The following is a 21,134-nucleotide window of genomic DNA, read 5'->3' on the forward strand; positions in this document are numbered from 1 at the left end:
GATTTATTTTATTCTTGAGATCTATACATGAATCTTGTTCATTCACTTCAAGTTAGAAACAAATGTATTTATGCTATAATATGAGATGTTAAACGGCACGCATCTACAATAAAACTAAGCTGTTCAAGAATAAATCAATAGGAAGATAATCTTCTACGCTGTCATGACATTGTATTTTGAGCAGCATAGAAACGAGGCCAAGCATGACAAACATGTCTTTGCTACTTTCAGACCAACACAGCTGTCCTTTTCAAGTCCACCACATCGTTTCAACAACAAATGCACCTGTGACCATTTGAACTCCCACAGGAGTGCTGGTCTTAAAATGAGGCATGAGCCAGTGCACTGTGGGAGCATGGGTATCTCACATTAGTGATGAATCATTTTATATCAAGTGTTCCGCCTCGTCTAGGGGAGGCCGAAGCATAACAAGGACACACTCAACTTCCTCGAGACTCAATAACATTGCCACAGAACCACTGAGCTAATTAAGCACGTTTACTTCCAAGTAATAAAGAAGAGGACCAAAGAGCTACAGGGTGGGCAAAGGTCAAAATAACAAACAAACTAATCTAACTAGAAAATAGACATATCTTGCCTAACAATTGTCAAAATCAAAGTGCAACAAACGACCTCGCTGATTAAACATAAACAGGAGGAAACTGAATCAAAAACAACTGGCTACCCATCCCTACAAAGTCCACAGAGTTAATTTTAGAATAAGTAATAAATTAATGTGGCTGCTTGGGTCCGGTGGGAACTGAGTGATTTCCCTCCCTCACGTCCAGCGATCCATCTTGCCCGACACACATCACACCACTCAATCCATTAATTCATTCATTCATTCATTCAGAAGAAGAAGAAAACAAGAAACAAACCCACACACAAAAACAATACGACGGCAGTCATAACACAACCTTTTCAGCATAATTCAGCATAAGTAATTTAAGGGGGAAAACACCTGCTTAGTGGAATGAGAAGCTGTGACCCATCAGTTCAGAGATAGGATAGTTCAGGAAGAGAACACACAAACTCCCTGTGCTGTAAACAAAGAGAGTTGGAGAATAACTGCAATAACATGCATCTGATGTGATGAGAGGAGCTCAGGACAGAGGGAGATGGTACACACACACTATTGGTCAGGTATATGTGTGTGAAGTAGAATCTTATTACTTATTTAGGGTATTAGGGTATTTTGAAATTGTAAATCTAGCTTAATCAAGATTGAACGTTTGCTTTTCTTCTAATTAATGAGTAATCAAACAGCGCAATCGCAACTATTAGCACACTTCGACAGCCCTGTCACATATAGATTAACTATAGCTCAGATGCAGGACAACAAGACACAGATGAAGGAAAGGCTATAATAAAAAAATATTATCAACCAGTTTATTCAAATTCGATAGTGGTAATTTTTTACTGGCTTAAGAGGACAGACAACACAAATGTCTTTCTACCCATTTATTGCTTGATGACGTTAGTTCTCTTGATGTGCACTTTGACAGGTAACATGTTGTTTGTGTGACTGTAATTAGGGGAAAATGAAAATGGATTGTCTTTGGGGATCAATCAAGTTGTCTCAACTGAACTAACTTGACCCCGCCTCCCTTATAACGTTGTTTTGAAAGATAACCTTGAAAGCGTGAGTATTTTTAATAACCCGTGGATAAAACTTTTCTTTTTTTAAACAGCAATCTTACTTACAAGGCAGTGGAAAGTGAATTATGCTTTTCATCAACACAAACATCGTCTAACAAGACACTGTCCTCCATTTTGTGGGTTCAAGTCTCATCTGGGATGTCTGGTACAGTGGAGAAGGTAGATGGACTGACACCATCGTCTCCTGGTCACAGTCTCAAAAATGTCTCGACTGAGAGGCCACTCATTTAAATCTCTAATTGGGAACAACCACATTTATCACTGAGAAAAGCGCAGTGCAAGTGTTTGACAGCAGCGAATGTTCTGTTTTTCTGTCCTTTCAGAAGCAGCAGCCGCTCAATAATCACTTGTCTCGTTGGGTTTCCTGAAATGATAATGAAACAGTCATTTATGAAAACATTCAAACATTATGAAACAGCCATTCCAAACAGCGATAAGACGATCTGACGATGATGTGTGGAAGCATTCAACTCAAAACTGATGAACGTTCCTTATTATTTATTTATTTAATTATTAAATGAAATATTTATGTATATATTTTATGGATTGGGAGAGACACACGACTTCAGCTGTTGACACCAAGTCAACTGATGCATCAGATTCTTCTAATAGATAGACTGCTAATAAATAAATGAACTTGGAAAAAAGCCAGTGCATACCTCCAGAGGCCTGGGCAACCGACTGAGGTGGCGCTGGACAGCATGATGTACCGATGGGAAGAGACAGGAACTGGGCAGTGTGTCTGGAACACAGCCATGAGTCTGAAGCTGGGATAAAACGCCGTCTGCTGACACACAGAAAAAGTTCACATCACACTCTTATTGATTTATATACAATTAACGTTTTTTATTGGGTAATAAATGAATTCGACAACTCTCTGCTGCACTCAGTCAATATAGACCGAGAGAGGAGACAGCTTCTGTACAGTTTAGTGCTCAAATAAAGATTTATCTTTTTACGCAAGCCCTCAACTAGCCCCTTTTCATTCCATCCTGTGTTGTGTTTTATTTGCATTTTTAGTTTATTTTGAAGTGAAAACAGGGTTTTTTACATTTTGACTTTAGACTTTTCCTTTTTCTATTCCACCCTGTGTTGTGTTTTATTGTTGTACTTGCTTTTTAAATTTAAATTTGAAATTCCTTTTATTGTGAAGCACTTTGAGCTGCAATCCCTGTATGAACGGTGCTACACAAATAACGTTTATTATCAATAATAATAAATAAGAACCGAGTTGTAAAGGAAAAACGTGTTTCGTAAAGATGAGAAAGGAAAATGGTTTGAAGAGTGAAAATGATCCAAACTCAAGAAATAAGGACCAAGAGAAAACTGAATGGAACTGACCTGAGCATGCTGCCACATACACAGAGACACCCTGGACATGCAAGTCATCAACAACCTGATGAAAACACACACACACACACACACACACACAGTTCTTCTTTTATCACTGGGACCAAAGATGTGGATGTGATAAGTGATACGACAAAGTCCTATCAGTAAAACTGGAAACCATTAAATGAAGTATATGTGTGAACCACAGTGAGCCATAATCATACTTACAACCTAACATGTTATTGCGGGACATTTATTGTCAACAATGTTTTCTTACAAATTTCTTTGGTCAGTGGAAAGAACAACCAATCACTGAGGACACAGAAACACTGCAGAAAATAAAACTACGTCATTACTTCATTTAGATGTATGTGTTTTATTGATGTATATATGATGTTTATAGCGTCTAGCAAACAGATTGTCACTCTTGAAACCTCAGTCAGGAAAGTGTCTTGGGATAAACACATGTTCCTTGTGTTCAGTAATATGGCGTGTTAAACAGTATCAAAATCCTATAAACAGATAGTGTTGGCCTATTATGTCCTATCTTTGACTTCCTATGTCATAATCATAGCTCTGATGTCAAAGCTTTCGTTGTTATCTTACAGCTGCTAAATGTTTTGTAATGATTTTTTCCTTCCTGTACAGAACCATCTATGCTTCTTAGATTGTCTTTTTTTAAGTGAGGTTATTTATGTGCATTTCTTGTATTGTGTGTGTGTGTTAATGGATAAAAGAGAAAACATACACTAGGTAAACTGTGTGAAAGGTGCCAGATAAAGACAAGATCACAGTCAGCAGAAACTCTAACCCAACCCTATCATAATAAAACTCAGGAGAGCTGAATTTCAACTAGCCCACTTCTTTATCCTCACCTTGCAGAAAGCTGTCATGGCCATCGAGTCAAAGAAATTGACTGAGCTGAGGTCAACAACCAAGCAGTGAGTGTGTGTTATTATTGTCTGGGTTGAGGAGGAGGAGGAGGAGGAGGAGGAAGCAGTGCTGACTTGAGCTGGGTTTTCCTTCTGACAGCGACTCACTGTCTGGATGGAGTGAGGGAGAAAATAAAGAATGAGAAGTTAGTGATGGAAAATCAATGGTGTTTTTTTGTTTGTTTTTTTATAAACTAAACCAATGGCAAGTGTTTTAATCTGTTACACCCAACATGTGTTGAAAATACAAATGTGTGTTTGTGGGCACCTCTCTGATCTGTGTAAAGACCAGTGCAGAGTTGGCAAAGTAAACTGGACTGGAACAGGAGACGATGGTCACCCCAGGAACTTGCTTTGCCTGTTAAACAGAGACAAACTCAGTATACATTACAGGAATTTAGCAGTAGCGTAATGTTGAGTTACATGATATCTGAGTGTCTGAATGATGGCACTGCACACACTTTAGTGTCCTTTAGTAAACCACCTGCCAGGTTTGAAGCCTGTCGACTGAACCATTGGACAGTTATGCAGTTAACAGACATTTATAGTATTTATAGATAGATTAGAAGGACTTTTATTTTTAGTCACGGACGTTTCATTTTCACAGTCACTACAGTTACTGTTGTTGCAATAATACATGGCTCTAATCATGTTTTATTAGAATTATGACCCACAGTAAAAGTCTTCATTTCACTTTTACACATCCATCCATCCATCCATCTCGACCCGGTCCAAACATGGGCCTTTCTGCAGATAAAAGGTATTGTATTTTTATTTATATGTTTATTTCAGTCATGACAGTTAGATCACTCATCACACATCATCATTGTATACAGTTGTTGTAAACACTATCCTGCACTTAACCTCGAACGTCAGATCTCCATGCATCTTCAGAAACCTTCTCTCTGCGTCTACAGTATTCTGAGTAATCTCCTACATGACTGAGTTCAGATTCTGTCAAAGTTTTTTTTTTTAAATAAGTTTAGCAAAAAGAAGTTTCGACTAAGCTGCAGAAAATGTACAGGGGGAGGGGTTGGACGAAGAAGAAGACAGTGGAGTTCATAGTGAGTTGGCGAGTAAAAATAGAACCGACTGATTAGTTTCAGCCATGGGGTTTGTTTTTGTTTTGATGTGATGCATTAAAATACTTTAACAGATGGACTCAAGCTGACAGGTTTTTTTTTTGGTCACAAAGCTGCAGTCTTTCCAACTCAGAGGTGAAAAGTCGATGAATGTGAGCAACAACTACAATTTTGTTTCCTTTTACACAGCAAAGGAGACGAGAATTAGATCTTTTCACATATAATACACATTGTTGCATTTAGGTCTCATATCACATCTATCACTCTAACTTTAATGACATCATCCCCTGAATGTTTACAGTTGTTTTAAAACGCAATTTAAAGAATCTCACAATCTCTTTTATTCTTCCAAAGTAGACACAAGAATTGTTAAGCTAATTAACACAAAACATGAACAAAACCGGCAGCTTTGAACTTGATCACCAGAAAATGCACTGTTTGGATTATGTTTTGTAACTATTTTTAGAACCTAATGAAGAAATGAAAGCTGTACTTTGACTCAGGCGACTATGAATATGAAAGTTCTACCTCTGTAGTGAAAGAGAGAGAAACTGGGTTTACCTCTGTGTAGAGTCCCACGTCTCTGTAACAGTCTGTGCCGGGAATACGACCTAAAACAACAGTGGGGGAGCTGAGAGATGAGGACAAGATGAAAGACAGGAGAGATACGGGAATACTAATGAGGATCTGCTTCATTAACGAGTGAAACGGTGAAGATAAACCGCACTAACATCATCTCTTTGGATGAGAGGGATTTGTGTACGTCTCAAAAACAGTGGTTTTCTTTACGTAGCATCTGAAAAAAAAGACGACTGACTTTTGTGTCCTGTAGAGGAGTATGAGCAGAGAGAAGACGATGGCAACAGCCAGACCCAGGTCCAGGTTAAATATCAGTGTGGACATCAGTGACACCACCCACACCAGCTGAAAGACAGGAGTGAGCGTTTGATGAGAGGAACGTCGGCTCTGTTTGTGACCGGGCGACCGGAGGCTTCAAGCTGAGAGCTTGAATAATAATGATGAGGATAAAGAAAAACAAGTGGACTAAATGAGATGTGAGTTTACAGTGTCCCAGTTCTCAACAGTCATTTTCTCATGTACACATGTATTACTTTTCACTTCATGACAAATAATGGTGAATATGTATTTGTGACTCCACTACATTTCTACAAATAATCACATTCATATTTGCCTTTTTTGAAAATATTTTTATATAAGTAAACAACACTAATCAAGAGCAATGTATGTAGTAGCAGCAGCAAAGAAACACAGAATGCCAGTGTTGTCAGTAGCATCATCTGCAGCATTCTCTACAATTACTTTTTCTTTATATATGAAACAAAAAGGCAGGAGATTGTTGCATGGACACACTTGGCAAAGTGCTTTAATCTTTAATGATAATAATATGTAGAACTACTACGAGAAAAGTCCTGTACTTTTCATTTAGTATGACTTCTGTTGAAGTGAAATGTTTCCTCTACTCTCTACACTGTGTGTGTGTGTGTTTGTGTACTTGTATAAACATCTTTGTCAGGACCAAATCATATAAACCATAGGAGGTGAGGACATTTTGGCTCGTCCTCACAACTTTTAAGGGTTAAGACCTGGCTTTAGAATTAGGTTTATGTTAGGGTTAAGTTAAAGGTTAGGGATAGATTAGGGACTGATGGAAAATCATGGATTTTGTTTTACTCAACCAACAGCACATGTTTTAATCAGTTACACCCAACATATGTTGACAATAAACATAACTGCTGTGAACTTGTACTTGTTTATATTTGATACTTCACGTTATCACTGACACACAGCTCTGTTTTTTATTAATCCTTTAATCAAATCTTCATCAGTGTGTGTGTGTGTGTGTTTCCTACCATGTCTAATCTGTCAGACTTCCAGAGCACACACACATCTCTGAACTGAGCCAGGAACCCCTGCAGGTTCACCACAATGATCACTGCCAACACTGCCTGGAACACATCAACACACTTTATCACTGAACACTGGATGAGTTGTGTGAATCATAGTGACAGTGAGTCTCATCCAGCTGGAATATGACTTGACATTTTTTTAAAACAATATCTTCACTCGTATGCTCTTTAATTCTATCATCATCATCATCATCATTATCCCACAGTGGTTTATGTACAACAATTTACATACAGTGTATTTGCTCCTTGTACAAAAACCATTGGCCCCTCAATGATTGTTCTTTTTGTTATTTTAAATGTATGGAAACAGAGGAGAGATGCTGGTGATTTGAGCCGTTTGTTCATCTCATTAACTTAACATTTGCAGTCTCAGATTGACTTTTACCTTTGGCAGCTGCTCAAAGAGAGGACCAATCTTCAACAGGATGGTGAGAATCACCAGAGCAGATATCAAACCTGCCATCTGTGGAGATTAAAACAGAATAGTACAGGAAAAGGGGCAAATAAAGGAAGAGTAATGGCCTTAGCAATTCCAAAAAACTAGGACGCACGCAGTCATGATAGAGCCCTCGCATCCCCGTGCTCCCTCACTCAACAGTCTTCACTTCACATTCGATAATCCCCTCCAAAATGACTGCAAAGCCACAGAATAGTAATAATAAGAACTCAATTTTGCCTCAGTTTTCACCTTAGGGGGCGCTATAGAACCCTTGAGCAATGCACGGGTCCGGGGACTATGCCAATATCGCATTTTCGCCAGACCTGACCTCCATGCAAGGTTTCAGGAGTAGTTATGCACGTTAACCCCCTCAAAAATGACCGCAGAGCCACAGATATAATAATAATGATAATCTGAAGCACGAATGGCTGCCCCGCCACCACCGCTCATGCTTGGGCCCTAAATATTAAACATTGTGCAAAACAAAGGTGTTTGACATAAAGGAAATGCAGATCCTATATCCTAAATAAAAAGCCAAGCCCTTACCATGTGCACACCAGAATAACAGTGCAAAGGTAACGTTAGTAAACATACCTGTCAGATAAACCTAGTTGGGTTAAAAGTACAAGATTTATCTTGTTAAATATAGTAAAGTATAAAATGAACTTGGTTTTTAAATCTTCTGGAGGCTCATACTTGAGATTTGACACCGATACTATCCTGGACCATGCTGCGGGAGAAGGAGCAGCTGACGGCAAAGCACTGAAACATTCCTCCAATGGTGTTACACAGACCCACAGCCAGCAGCTCCTGATGCAAAGACACACAAGCATTTTGAACAGTGAGCAGTGACGCAGGAGCACATCGTACGGCTACTGCTGGTTTACACGGAGCAGCTGGGAGGCTGCACAGGTCCTGAGTCTATTGCAGTGCTGACATATAGAAACAAACAACCAGTCTCTCAATGGGCTGCATTTCTTTCAGCTGTGGGAGTATGGGAGATCTTAACAAAAGACTGCAATGGAAACTTCAATAATTGAAACTTTCAGTCCATCATTATTCTAAAATAAAGAGAATCAAGCTGGGAACCAGTTTGTTTGAAACCAAGGGCCTGAATTATTCTCACTGCAATCACATTCTAGAGGTACAATAAGTGAGACTCCTTTCAGTTAATGGAGCTGCACAAAGCATGTTTGATTAGAGCATGTTCTGTATTTATAACATCCAACCAGACCTTTGTCCTTCACCTGAAACACTAACACTCCCTGGAGCAGTTTTCACAGCAAGGTTCAAAAGGGAAGTCTGGAGGAAACTGGGTGAAAGAACCTTTGACGAGAATAAAAAAGTACGATCTGTTTAAAATCACTGCTGAGAGGAGCTGTGCAATATCTCTCATCTGCAGAAATCATGAAGCAAATTCAAAATCCCATGCTTTCACCCACATTTAAGCCCAGTTGATATCGTTGTCTCACACTATCTGTGATGGTTTCATTTGTTTATTTATATATATATATATATATTATGGTACATTTGTACACAATATACACATTTCTACAACAATAACAACAGTACTGTAGTACCTGGCTGGGATCCACTTTGTAGCCATGTTTTTGGGCAAACACTGAGCCAATGGCTGAAAGGAAACAGAAGCTAACCAGAGCCATAGATAAAGCTGGAAGAAACAGCTCCCTGCTCTGAGACAGAGATGGAAGGACTGGAGGCAACAAGCTGGAGAGAAGGACATAACAGAGGAATTGATAATATACTGTGAATGACTCTGAATGAATACAATTAAGAATTAAGTCCAATTAGTTCAGATGTGTCGGCTTTCTCTTTCAATAACACAAGTATAACAGACTTATTTTCTGTAATTGTATTGTTTCTTTGTTTTTTTTTAACACTTAAAAACAGCAGCACTACACATTCCAAATACAGTTGCAGTAAAACATTGTGTCACAATATCCATATTGGATAATATATTACCAGAAAAGAGTGTTAAAGGTCCAGTGCATAAGAATCGGTGACACCTAATAGTGAGACTGCAGAGAGCAGTAGGGAGAGGATTCCTTAGTTCACCCCCCCCCCCTTTCCCTTAAACTATAGAATTAGCATTCTATAGTGGCTTTCTCGTAGCATAAAGGATGCAAACACTCTTTCACAACTCACTCTGTCTTTTTTTTCTCTGGCCCCTGGACATTTAAATGCAGCTAATTAAATGAGGAGGAGAACGACACCGCTCTACTGACCCAGTGGGTATGTGTCCCACCACCTGGACTCTGTGCTGTCCACTCAGATCCATCAGCACTGACATGACGGTGCCAAGCACAACCTGTGAGAGAAAAACAATACAATACACACGACATTTGCCAAGACTACTAAAACTAAACATGTTATTGTTATTTGTTTCTATTCAGGAATGCAAGTAAGTAACTATAATTTGACATCTTAATATACTTTTTTATAAAACAGTACATTTGAAAAAAACTCTTTTTTTCAGCACAGAAGTGTGAATTAATGATTTATCAACATTTGGCGATTTCTCTACTTTTATTCCTCCTCGATTAATGGCTCACTACCGCTGCACACAAGATAACTTATTCGAAAGATAGAGACATGACACCTTTGTCAATGACTGACATTTATATAACTGCAGTGTTGATGTGTTCCCTTGAATTCCCTTGAATTCAAAGGAAAGTGTTGGACTTTCCCTTGAATTCAGGGTCTGATTTGATGACCTGCAATAAAGCCATTAATTATGACTTCTGGAGGTTTTGTGGCGCCTTATTAAGATAACTGTTTAAAAAAAATAAACCCTGATTTTAACACATTTATTATGAGTCAGTCATCAGATAATCACTGTGGCATCAGACCATCTGGGTGCATCTTGTGACATTTGAATGTTGAGTGTGTGTGTGTGTTTCCCTCACCAGTATAAGTTCCCAGGGTATGGCAAGGGGCAACTTGTTCTTAAAGTTCTCATTCAGCATCTTGCCACCGATGAGTATCACTGTGGAAACCACAGAGACGGACAGATCTCCTGGTACAAAGCTGGTCAGTCCATACAGAACACTCTTCAACGTCTATAAAATCACACACACACACACACATATTGGTACAGCATTCTCAGTGAGGACACTCATAGACACAATGCATTCCCTCTCCCTGGGGGCTGCAACCTTTCGTATTAAAAGAGACGTTTTTGTCCCTTCACCCAAATTAATGTATTCTGGAGCCGCAAAACCGAAGTGTAAAAAGTATATAAAAAAAAAAACCTGTGAACTAACATTTCATTACTGTTTTCACCTCTTTGAAATAAATGTTGAAAAATGATTTGGATTTTCTGTAGTTCATGCTTGAGAAAAGCTGCTGGATGGACAGGACTCTTAATGTGTATTTCTTCATGTACATGTAAGCTTGTCAGGTTCTACAGGGAGCCACTGCAGAGGCGTTGAAGAACCACACGCGGCTTTAGAGCTGCAGGTTGCAGACCCCTGCCCTAGCTTTCCAACCTCAGTTACCCCTGAGTTGAGAAATATCTTCATTCTTTCTTTGTTATGTGCCCACCAGTGACACTTGGTCCTGTTAGCGTAACTGTTAGCAAAGATGGCGGACACTGTTTACATTCTGGGAATGAGGTCCCGCCCCCCTACGAGTGGGTCTAAAAAGTGCGGAATTAGCGCTGCAGCTTCAAGCCTCGAACAAAGTGGGCCAAATATCACAAATTAGCCCAATTCTAACCCTAAAACCAAGTCTTAACCTCTTAAAATAAGAGAGCATATCTCTGCAGTTACAACCTCTTTGCTAATTATCTTGGTATCAAAATAAAGATAATGCTTGTGAGATTCCATCATTAGTGTAAGCATCTGCTTGCTTTTCTTGAAAGTGAGTCGTTGTTTTGCTCTTAATTCGCTGCTGGGTGAGTGAATCTTGGTGGTGAAGTGATTTAAAAAAAGAGTGTTTGTTTAAACGATCACGCTGATTCTCCAGTGACATTTATCACTGTTAAGGTGTTTTCTACACCGGCTGGTTTCATTGATTTGTGTGTTCAGTGATCATAAGAATGCTTTTTATTTCCATACACACTTAAGTGTTTCTTTTCCGAATGCATATTACTTCTGCCCTGTAAACATCTCTGTCAGTGAGCCAAGCATCTTCAGACCTCGAGCATTTAGTAAACAAAGATGTACTATACTATACCACAGTGTTGTAACATACCCATGCTGAAGCCATCAGACCAGTGTGTCTCTGTGTAGGTATTCCAGTCATCAGTGGCAGCTGCAGGATGATCACATGCAGACCTGCTGCTGTGGTGTAGCCTCGGATCACAGGGTCAGAAATCCAGCGACACATGCCACCTCCACGCAGCAAGTACAGTAGGAGCTGTACACACACATTATACATGGCTTTATTTCACATCAACACAATATCATTTCATTTCTATTAAACTACTATAAACATATGTTGTGGCTTTTATTTCTAAACATGCCATTGATTTACCATTTTGGCCAGAAGGCATTTCAATGGGTTTAAAAAAAATGAAATCATGTAGGAAAATGAGCAATAACTAGAGAGTCATGAAAATGAAATGTTGTATTCTCATGCTGGAGCACTGACTCTGTAGATATTGGTGTGTTACCATGCGTGTTTGTGTGTTTGTGTATACCTGTATCAGGCCACAGAGGACCGTGAGTTGTACAGCTACATTTACTTTGGCTGCCTCCACATCAACCTGACTCTCTTCATCACTGTTGCTAAGCAACTCCACATTAGCTGTAACAGACCCAATCATGATGGCCAAGACAGCAAAATGACCTGTCAAACAGACAAACAATAGAGATCTCGTGTTATGTTCACTTGATATTATGCTATGGGCAGCGTAACTTCACTTGATTTATAAAAATAAATAAATAAAAATAAAAATGGATTATTTGAGCCTGAATAAGGCACAACATTATGGTAAACCCTCAGCGATAGATACCAATGGAGAGGTGCCTTGACGTGCCGAAGATGAAGTAGATGATCAGAGGATAGAGAGCGGTGTACAGACCAAACACTACAGGAACTCCGGCCACTATGGCATTGGCCATACCTAGAAGAGAAGAGGGAATGTTGGGTTGAACTGCATCCTTTAAATGGAGCACTTTTTTTAGGTTAATTGCTTTTTGAAGGGAAAAACATAGGAAAAAGTAAAACAAACACACAGAACAAAGCACAACTATTTTTTAAATACCAGTCCATGGTCAGCGTAAAATAATAAGGCAGACATCAAAAATAAATAACAATGGGTACACACACAAACACATACAGACTGCGAGGTATTACGTAGCAACGTAGCTTATGAAAGCTCAAAATTCCCAAATTCACCAGTCCAAATTGAATAACCTTTTCCTCATACTTGAGGTTGGACACGTGTAGATCCCAGGATCAATGTTGGGTTCCATTTCCAAAGAGAATGGAGTTGATGACATGACCAGAAGGCATTAGGGTAGAATCTGTGTCGCTTCTTCTGTGAATAGTGGAGTCTATGGAGCATTAAACTGTATGATGCCGCAGACATTCCCCCCAAATCTCATTATTATCAAAGGAGACCGCCCCACATTTGGCTGAGACAAATTTGTTTGGTACAGGTCACTGTTGCCTTTCTGTCATTTCAAACCAGCCTGGGCATCAACAAGGCATTTTCACTCAGAGAACAGCCGCTCACTGGATATGTTCCCTCTTTCAAACCATTCTCTCTAAACCCAAGAGGTGGTTGTGTGAGAAAGGTCGAGTAGATCGGCAGTTTGCCATGTTCAAAGTCACTCAAATCATCTTTCTTCTCTATTCGGATGCTCAGTTTGAACTTCAGCAGCTCGCCTGAGTTGCTGCCATGTGATTCACATTAACAAGCAGCTGAACAGGTGTACCTCATAACAAGGAGGGTGGCTGTATGTTAGTAAAGGAAATACAACTCAATCTTTGTGGAGTTGCTACGCTTTCTTTACATGACTTTATTTGCCGTATAATCACAATTAGAAATCATTTAGATTAAAAGCACATTCTATTTTAAAACATCTAGATGTTATCAGGTAGATGGAGCAGCTACAGAACATCTCTTTGGGAGGTTATTGTGTCACAAGTTGTACAGTGTGGTGATCATCAGTCACCTGCATCCTCACCCTGTGGCAGCTGAAGGATCCCGACACTCACTCCACCCACCAGGTCTCCAACAATGTTTTCTCTGATGGAGTAGCGAGGAAGCCATGACAGGACGGGAAAAAAGCTCAGCAGGAAGCTTTTCAACCTAGTACGAGAAAACCTAGAGGGACACACACACACACACACGCAGAGAGAGAGAGAGTTCCTGAAGAATGCGAGAGAACGACAGTTTGAAGGTCATTTCTGACATAATGCAAGGACATAAAACTGTTGACTCACCAACACTGCGCTTTCACCCTCTCCACAAATGAGAGGCCATTTTTTTCTTCCCGCTGCCCAAGAACACCCAGCTGTGCTTCGTCCAAGGCAACTGCAAGATAAGGCTGTCTGTGGTGAGGAAGGCCACTTCCTTCACTGCTGTCCATCTGAAGTCACTATTAGAGATTACTGGCAGTACACAATCAGCTTTCACTTTGTTCTTCTTTCAACAATGAGCGAGAGTTTAGTGCGTCTGTACAGCAGGTGTCAAATGTGTGTGTGGAGTGACATGACAATGAAGAGTTTGTGTAACACTCAAACACAACATATCACACGTGAATCTGGGAGGGCGGGGAAGAGCCTTGAAATTTACAGCCAGTTTACAACATCGACGCCGATACACCCTCCCCCCCGTCATGAGTGCCTCTATTATCTCAGCTCAGCTTTCAAAGCCTCATGGTCTGAATGTGTGTGTGTGTGAGGGGAAAAAAAGGACAGTGAGAAAAAGACAGTAAAGAGAGTAAATGAGACACACATTTTCTGTGCTTTACTCTACATTTAATAGTTTTCTACTTTCTGCTTTTTGAAATCAAAAGAGTGAAATGAATTGAATGAAGACCTGATAGGAACCTGGAAAAACAATCCTGTCGTACAAAAGATGCACAAAAATAATAACCTGACACAATCAATGTCCATTTTTTTTTACATACATTGAGATAAAAGCCTGGAGACGTTACCACAGAACTATGAGTGAAGGAAAGCTTTCAAAGGGTTCGTGTTTTCCCTCTCTCTGCTGTGAGTGACAGGTGGTGAGATGGCTGCTTGACAAAAGGCAACATGAGAACATTAAGATATTCATACATGCAGTCAACCCCTTAATGGACTCTGAACCTGGACACACACACACACACACACACACACACACACACACACACACACACACACACACACACACACACACACACACACACACACACACACACACACACACACACACACACACACACACACACACACACACACACACACACACACACACACACACACACACACACACACACACACACACACACACGCGGCACAGGAGAACACAACTACATTTACATTGCAGACACACACACACATACACCGAATATGCAAATGACTCCCATTTCCACCTGCCACATAGACAATGTCAGCATTTCGCCTCATTATTCCGACCGCATGCTCACTCATAATAATCAACATAACCGCTGTGCACAATACAAGTGAGCATGATTTTACAAAGATTGAAATAATATTGCATGACGACCCTGGGGCTGCGTAAACTAAACCGTTTATGCAAGGATGTTATGGTGCCATTTTCTCATGTGCAGTGCAGTGTCCTCATCACGTGTCAGCTACTAGTGCCAGGAAGGTTGTTTCAGTATAAACTAGATTTAAAGCAGAAATATGTGAAGACAATCTCGTGGTTGGCCTTGTTCTTAAACATTTCCTCTGAAAGTTGAGTCCCAAGGTTCTCCGCAGATGAAAGGGCTTTTTTTGTTGTTTTTTTTAACTTCCCAGATGGTTGATGTGTAACATATTGTATGAAAACTATATCGTCAGTTCAGCCATGTTTGTGCAAAGTGTAGTTTTTCACTAAAAGACACCACAGATGGTCCAAACACATTGGGAGATGCTCTGTTGAGATGTTCTTTTTGAAGCGGCCATGACATGTTATGTTATATCGCCTCAGTGTTTGTTCTGAGTCAGCAGCAGAAGTGAAGCCTATTTCCAGAGCATCTTTCCTGGATGTTCTTTAGACTGACTGACATGTTAAAAAAGCTGTAGAAGGAAACCATTTCAGAAAAAACAACACATTATTATTTATCTGCCATTAATCCCATTTGTCCTGTTTGCAGTAGCCATCTCGACAATTAAACAAATCTAGTTAGTTAAAAAACGATTTAGAAAGGTATTGATTGCCCCGTGGAATTCCCTGATTATGTTAACCTTACTTCACACCTTATTCTTTCCTCTGTCCACATCTTTGTATTTCAGAGTAGATGGAAGCCCGGACCACACACCAGCACCCCTACTGTCCTCTCTCTTTTTTTGTGCTCTCACAACTGTGTCTGAAATCTTTAAACTTTCTCTCTAATCTACACTGCCAGTTTCTGTCTCACTTCCTTTTTCATCACTGGTCTCATCACCAGTCTCACTCACTGTTTCAACAGGTTCTCCAGCCTCGGCCTTATCATCTGTTTCCTCACAGAGCCGCGCACCAACCTCACGCTCTGTGGTTTTATTCTCAGTTTCTAATCCTGTCCATCTCCCCGTCTACACTCGCCTGCTCACACTTGCATCTTGTGTTCATCATCTCCCTCCTCCATGTCTATCATCTGCCCCTCCCACACTGACAAGTCCAGCAGCATCTACATCATGAGGGCACAGCGTCTTTCTGTGGCCGATACCGGTACTGCAGACACTCCACAGGCAAACCCTCTGAACTGAAGAAGCAGAGACCTTGACCTTGAGGCCTTGGGCTCAGGAGATTGATGGCGATCAGAGGAGCAGCCACTGGGATGTGGGAGTGGGTGCAGAAATGAAGCTGGAGATGATTTGACAGTTGGAGCTGGGCTTGTGAAAATATAAGTGGCTCAGAAACCCTCTGCTGCCCCCAGTCTTCCCATCCTCTGGGTACTGCACCCTGATCATGGACACTGTCAGCTGCTCATCACCGCCACTAACAACAGTTACTAGGCAACCGACCTCTATTTGTTCCAATTTCTCTGCCCAAACAGCCAATGAGTTAATGCTGCTCTACTGGGTGGGAATGCCTGAGCAGGGGATCGGAGGAGTTGGAACACTGCTGCAAGAGTCTGGGTCTTTCATAGCGAGGACCCCAAATCAAAGAATCACATTTTGCCTTTTGCATCCTCTGGGCTGCAGGTGTTGATACAAAGCACTGACGCTAAAAAACATCTCCCGAAATAAACGTGATGAGTAACATCACTGACAAAACAAACATCTCTCCGAAGCTGTGCTCTCTTCACCCAGCAAAGATTAGTCAGCAACATCTGAGAAAGAACTATATTCACACCGCTCCGGTTCTCTTCCCCTGCAGGCAAATACAACACATCACCACAGCATATCTATTGGTAAGCCTACCACACAAAAGGTTAATAAAGCAACTAGTGCCACTGAGACTAAAGAGAAGAATGACCATGCTGTCACTGTCACTGTGACCTGCCGCTGCAGTTATGATGGCTCTGCTAAAATCAGCTGGTGTCCACTGTTATGTATTAGTTCGTAGAAGCTTCTTGAAATTGAGGTGAAACATCTTCAACTTAACTTAAAGCCAGTCAACATATGAAGATCATTAAACAAGTAAGGATTACAATAAAATAAAATAAGTCATCGGGCCGTGGCGCTGTGATTCCTCAGTAATGTATCTGTCTCAAAAGCAGCATGAGGTTTCTGATGCGCTCAGCCCGGCAGCGAGGCGACTGGTGCAGTGGCAGCTCGAAGAAAGAGAAAGTGAAGCTCCGAGAGAAGCTGAGGTTGGTGACCTGACGCAGCGGTGGAAGGCGGGGAGGACGGGGCACTCGACTCTGGGGCATCACCCTCTGACTCGCTCGCAGCCCTCGACCTCCTACACCCACAGAGACACAGAAGAAGGTAGAGCTTCATGGCTGCCATTAAACGTGTAATATTAAAACTGCTGCAGGAAGCTCATGGAAGTTATTTTCTTTTCTTTTGTTAATATGAAACTTACATTTCCAAGAATGAAGTTAATCAGTGAAAATCTTATACATAATTAATCCGTTGACAAGAACATACATGAGACCTTCATTTGGGCTACTGTGTTTGTCAGTTACCAACTCTTAACTTACATTTACAGTGTGTTGTATGTCAGGTTTCCTAATATAAATTATTTCACTATATATATGTTGTCATACAGAGATCATGACATTTCATAGCAGGCAGAGATGATGTGTAGATCATTTACACATCACTATTTACCCATAATATTATTATTTTATGGGTCTTATTTATTATTATTATTATTATTATTATTATTATTATTATTATGTTCACCAGCTTGTGAATCTGAGATTTAGCCCATGGTTATACTAGTTTTGGATTTTTCATTAGTTTTAGATTTTATTTAGTTTTTACTTTTTAAAATTAGTTAGTTTTAATTAGAGCAGGTTTGCTAGTTTTTATTTATTTTTATTTTTTTTGCAAATGCTTAGTTTTAGTTTAGTTTTCTGTAATATGGAGTATTTGCCAGGTGCAAAATTCAAAAAGGTGATAATAACTGTTGTGTCATAAAACCCCAGCAATAGATGCCATTTTAAAAATTTATTCGGACAGATGAACAAGAGTCTGAGAACCAACTCAAACTAATAAACTACATGACGAATATTAAGTCTAATTTGCATAGCCCCATAGTCCTACATTGTAAACAAAAACAAATTAAAAACATTTGTATTATGTATGAATAATCAAATACAACCTTTTAAAATGGCCAGCAGAGAAAAAATAAATACACTTCAAATGAACCCAAAAGGATTATGTATGAAATGTATTTACAAAGACAAAAACTAAGCAACAATTTTAGTTTTTAGTTTTAGTTGGAGTCGTCTGAGAAAATGGAGGCGTTGGTGGACTCTGGCACGAACACTTGCCACCTGTGTGTGCCAGAGCTAAGACCACTATCAATGTGCACACCTAAATATTTGAAGGAGGTGACCTGTTTGATGGTGTCACCGACTGATTTGGGCTCCAACAGCATCTCAGTTTGTGACTATTACACCAGTCTACACAATCATCCACGGCAACTTCGGGGCTAACACTACCTGTGGTCAAACTGAGGTTGACAGCATCATCCGAAAACTGACACAGTCACAGCTGTGCATACTCAGTGGAGGAGAAATGGATCAATTATTCATAATATTTAATTACAACCCGAGAGGAAATGTAATCGGTAGTTGCAAACACGTGAGGGTAAAGTGCAGCTAACTGATACTCATGTAGCTGATGTTGGCAAAGGACGGTTTGGTTAACTAAAAGCTTTAGAGGTGGACATTGCAATACTTAGTTTGTTTACACTAAATATTATATAACATGTTATTTAGCTGAATTTAAAGAGTCAATGAGTAGCATTTAGTGGTATTTTTGGGTAAGTTTCATATCGCAGCCAACTGAGAAAACAACCTTTTGCCTCACATTCCCCATCCAAGTGTATGATAGTGGTCTTCAGGTAGCATGATAACATGAAAAGCATTCCCCTGTGTTTGATTTGCCCATTCTGCGCTTCTCTCTCTAAAAAACAAAAGGGGCTCAAGTCTAAAAAAGTTGTTTATTTTCAGGTAATAAATAAAAACATGATTATTATAAATATTGCATTTACTTTCTACTGCTAGATCTCATTAAATGTGACAAAGTAGATTTTAAATGGCTGTCAAATTACGAAACCAATAACGACAATAGCTTGCAACCAAAACAGTTTGTTACTCGTTTTAAAAGGATTTAATGTGTACAAGAGCTAATGTTAATCAATTCTCAGTCACCTAAGGGAGGTCAAAAGTTGGAGTGGATTGGACTTTTATGTTCTTCTTGCCTTTTTCTGTGGGTTAGGGTTAGTACAGTTTAGCTTTTGTTACATGGCCTTTGTTCTCATCGTACCTGTAATGTCCTGGAGGCCAGTTGGAGGTGGAGATGGGACCTCAGAGGGAACACTTGAACTTGAATCTTCTTGGTCTTTGTTCAGTCTCTCATGAAAAGGGGTGGATGGTGTGGGCTGAGGAGCAGGAGGGAGTGGAGGTGAGGTTTGTGGAGCAAGTCGTGGAGGAGGTGGTGGTGGGATTGAGGTAAAGGAGGTATCAGATAGAGGGAGGCCTCCCCAAGGTGCCACGGTGGTATCTGAGACGAGGATTGAAGGAGGTCCTGGATGTGGATGTGAACTGGAGGAAGATGATGTCTGCTGTCGGCTGCGCTTCTGGCGATTGGCCTGGTGGGGGCGCTGGTGACCTGGAGGAGAAAACATTTCTATCAAACTGCACTTCCAGTAATCCAAAATGATTTTCATTACATTTTGTTGCAAACCTACCAAATGACTTAATGTAAAAAGGTAAAATCATATCATAGCATTACATTTTGCATGATGATTGCTTTCAAATGCGTATAAAGTAAGATATGAAAGACTGCTGCGGAAACAAATGTGTGAGCAAAACGTTTGCCTTTACAAACTATATGAAAGCCAACAACAAGAACAAATCAAACAGCCACTATCGTGTACATGACTCACCTGCTGTTTTTCCTCCTGATGAACCAATGGCCGGCAACGTCTGACGTGACATCTCAAACGTGGAAGACTAAGAGCAGAAATGTATAGAACAAAACAGATCATTTCAGACAAAAAATTGTTATCAGTGTGTCCTCAGTTATGCTGGCCTTTTGGTATAATTTTGCATCTAGAAACTGTAAAACTGTATACTTACTGAGTACGGAGTGTAAGGTATAGATACATTATATACACCCACTGGCTGAAGGACTTTACTTACACGACACCTTATCAAGTAAAAAGAGTGACACCAGTTGTGGTCTTCTGCTGCTCTAGTCAGTCTACATATTCTGGTTATAACATGTGGTTATATATAATAAGTTGCTGTTGCCATTCTATCACCTTGAACCAGTCTGTTCAGTCTCTGACCTCTGGCATCAAACAAGGAATTTTGGTTATATGGATATTTAGTTGCAGATTAAGGACACAGAAAAAATCATACATTGTGAGAAGAAGTAGTTGAAAGCTGTAATAGTGTGTGTTCATACCTTTTGGGGTGTTAACTCCTCCTGCACGTTGAAAGGAGTTCCTTCCTTGTGCTCCTTGGTCAAGCAAACAGCGACCACTCAGTTACAAACTCAGACACACTTCATTTCTCTCCATGTGTTATTTGCAGACTGAAAAGTCTCATCTTAACTTCAACAGTCACACATCCTAGATTTGGAAAGCATCGTCATCTGTGTCTTATGCGGCACCGTCTTGCAAAACAGTTTAGTCCTTTCCTTTGTTTTCCTGCCCTTTCTCCGCTGTTCTTTCCTTACTTATTTCCCTTCCTCATTTCTGTCTCTCTCATCGTTTTCTCTTCTCTGAAGCGGATAACATGGAGAGCAAGGCCAAGAGCAGCAGGTGCCTTCTCCATTTCCCCTTCTCGACCACCCCCACCCCCTACCCCCTCTTCTGGCCGACCTCACTTTATCAGCTCCTGGGCTTTCACTCTTCCTTCCCCTTGTAGGTGAGCGTGGTTACCACTCAAGTATTTTGACTCCCGTGCTCGCAGCCTCTTTCTCCCACTGTTGGAACAAATAACAAAATAAAACAAGACTTATTTCTTTT

General features: G+C 40.3%; 2 protein-coding genes across 6 annotated transcripts; both read right to left on the reverse strand.

The window, feature by feature from the left end:
- Positions 1 to 1,375: 1,375 nt before the first annotated feature.
- On the reverse strand, positions 1,376 to 14,752 carry LOC131468382 (solute carrier family 26 member 6). 5 transcript variants are annotated; one of them, XM_058642549.1, is made up of 18 exons: positions 13,790 to 14,749; positions 13,519 to 13,670; positions 12,351 to 12,461; positions 12,036 to 12,184; positions 11,588 to 11,752; positions 10,300 to 10,452; positions 9,619 to 9,701; positions 8,953 to 9,100; positions 8,069 to 8,182; positions 7,319 to 7,396; positions 6,877 to 6,972; positions 5,823 to 5,929; positions 5,567 to 5,636; positions 4,192 to 4,281; positions 3,867 to 4,034; positions 3,001 to 3,055; positions 2,319 to 2,443; positions 1,376 to 2,023 (listed from the first exon to the last, which is right to left on the reverse strand). In XM_058642549.1, exons 1-18 carry the CDS (start codon positions 13,933 to 13,935, stop codon positions 2,003 to 2,005), a joined length of 2,031 nt encoding a protein of 676 aa, XP_058498532.1. In that variant the 5' UTR covers positions 13,936 to 14,749; the 3' UTR covers positions 1,376 to 2,002. The 5 variants fall into 5 exon arrangements, 3 of the variants coding, with proteins under 3 accessions (XP_058498532.1, XP_058498533.1, XP_058498534.1); XM_058642550.1 differs by having other exon boundaries at positions 13,531 to 13,670; positions 13,790 to 14,747; XM_058642551.1 differs by lacking the exon at positions 3,001 to 3,055 and having other exon boundaries at positions 13,790 to 14,751.
- Positions 14,752 to 20,920, reverse strand: LOC131468385 (uncharacterized). Its single transcript, XM_058642554.1, has 4 exons — positions 20,570 to 20,920; positions 20,046 to 20,112; positions 19,424 to 19,768; positions 14,752 to 17,384 (listed from the first exon to the last, which is right to left on the reverse strand). Exons 2-4 carry the CDS (start codon positions 20,095 to 20,097, stop codon positions 17,173 to 17,175), a joined length of 609 nt encoding a protein of 202 aa, XP_058498537.1. The 5' UTR covers positions 20,098 to 20,112; positions 20,570 to 20,920; the 3' UTR covers positions 14,752 to 17,172.
- Between the last annotated feature and the right edge of the window lie 214 nt (positions 20,921 to 21,134).

The sequence above is a fragment of the Solea solea genome, chromosome 11, assembly GCF_958295425.1.
Source record: "Solea solea chromosome 11, fSolSol10.1, whole genome shotgun sequence".
NCBI classification, from domain to species: Eukaryota; Metazoa; Chordata; class Actinopteri; order Pleuronectiformes; family Soleidae; genus Solea; species Solea solea.

Excerpts from the sequence above, each read along its gene's own strand:
- LOC131468382 (XM_058642549.1), bottom strand. The coding sequence starts at position 13,935 with ATGGACAGCAGTGAAGGAAGTGGCCTTCCTCACCACAGACAGCCTTAT. Across the intron at positions 13,671-13,789 it reads AGGGTGAAAGCGCAGTGTTG|GTTTTCTCGTACTAGGTTGA; the intron begins GTGAGTCAACAG and ends GTGTCCCTCTAG. Across the intron at positions 5,637-5,822 it reads CTCCTCTACAGGACACAAAA|CTCCCCCACTGTTGTTTTAG; the intron begins GTCAGTCGTCTT and ends CTCATCTCTCAG.
- LOC131468385 (XM_058642554.1), bottom strand. The coding sequence starts at position 20,097 with ATGTCACGTCAGACGTTGCCGGCCATTGGTTCATCAGGAGGAAAAACA. Across the intron at positions 19,769-20,045 it reads ATCAGGAGGAAAAACAGCAG|GTCACCAGCGCCCCCACCAG; the intron begins GTGAGTCATGTA and ends TTTCTCCTCCAG. Across the intron at positions 17,385-19,423 it reads TGGCCTCCAGGACATTACAG|GAGGTCGAGGGCTGCGAGCG; the intron begins GTACGATGAGAA and ends CTGTGGGTGTAG.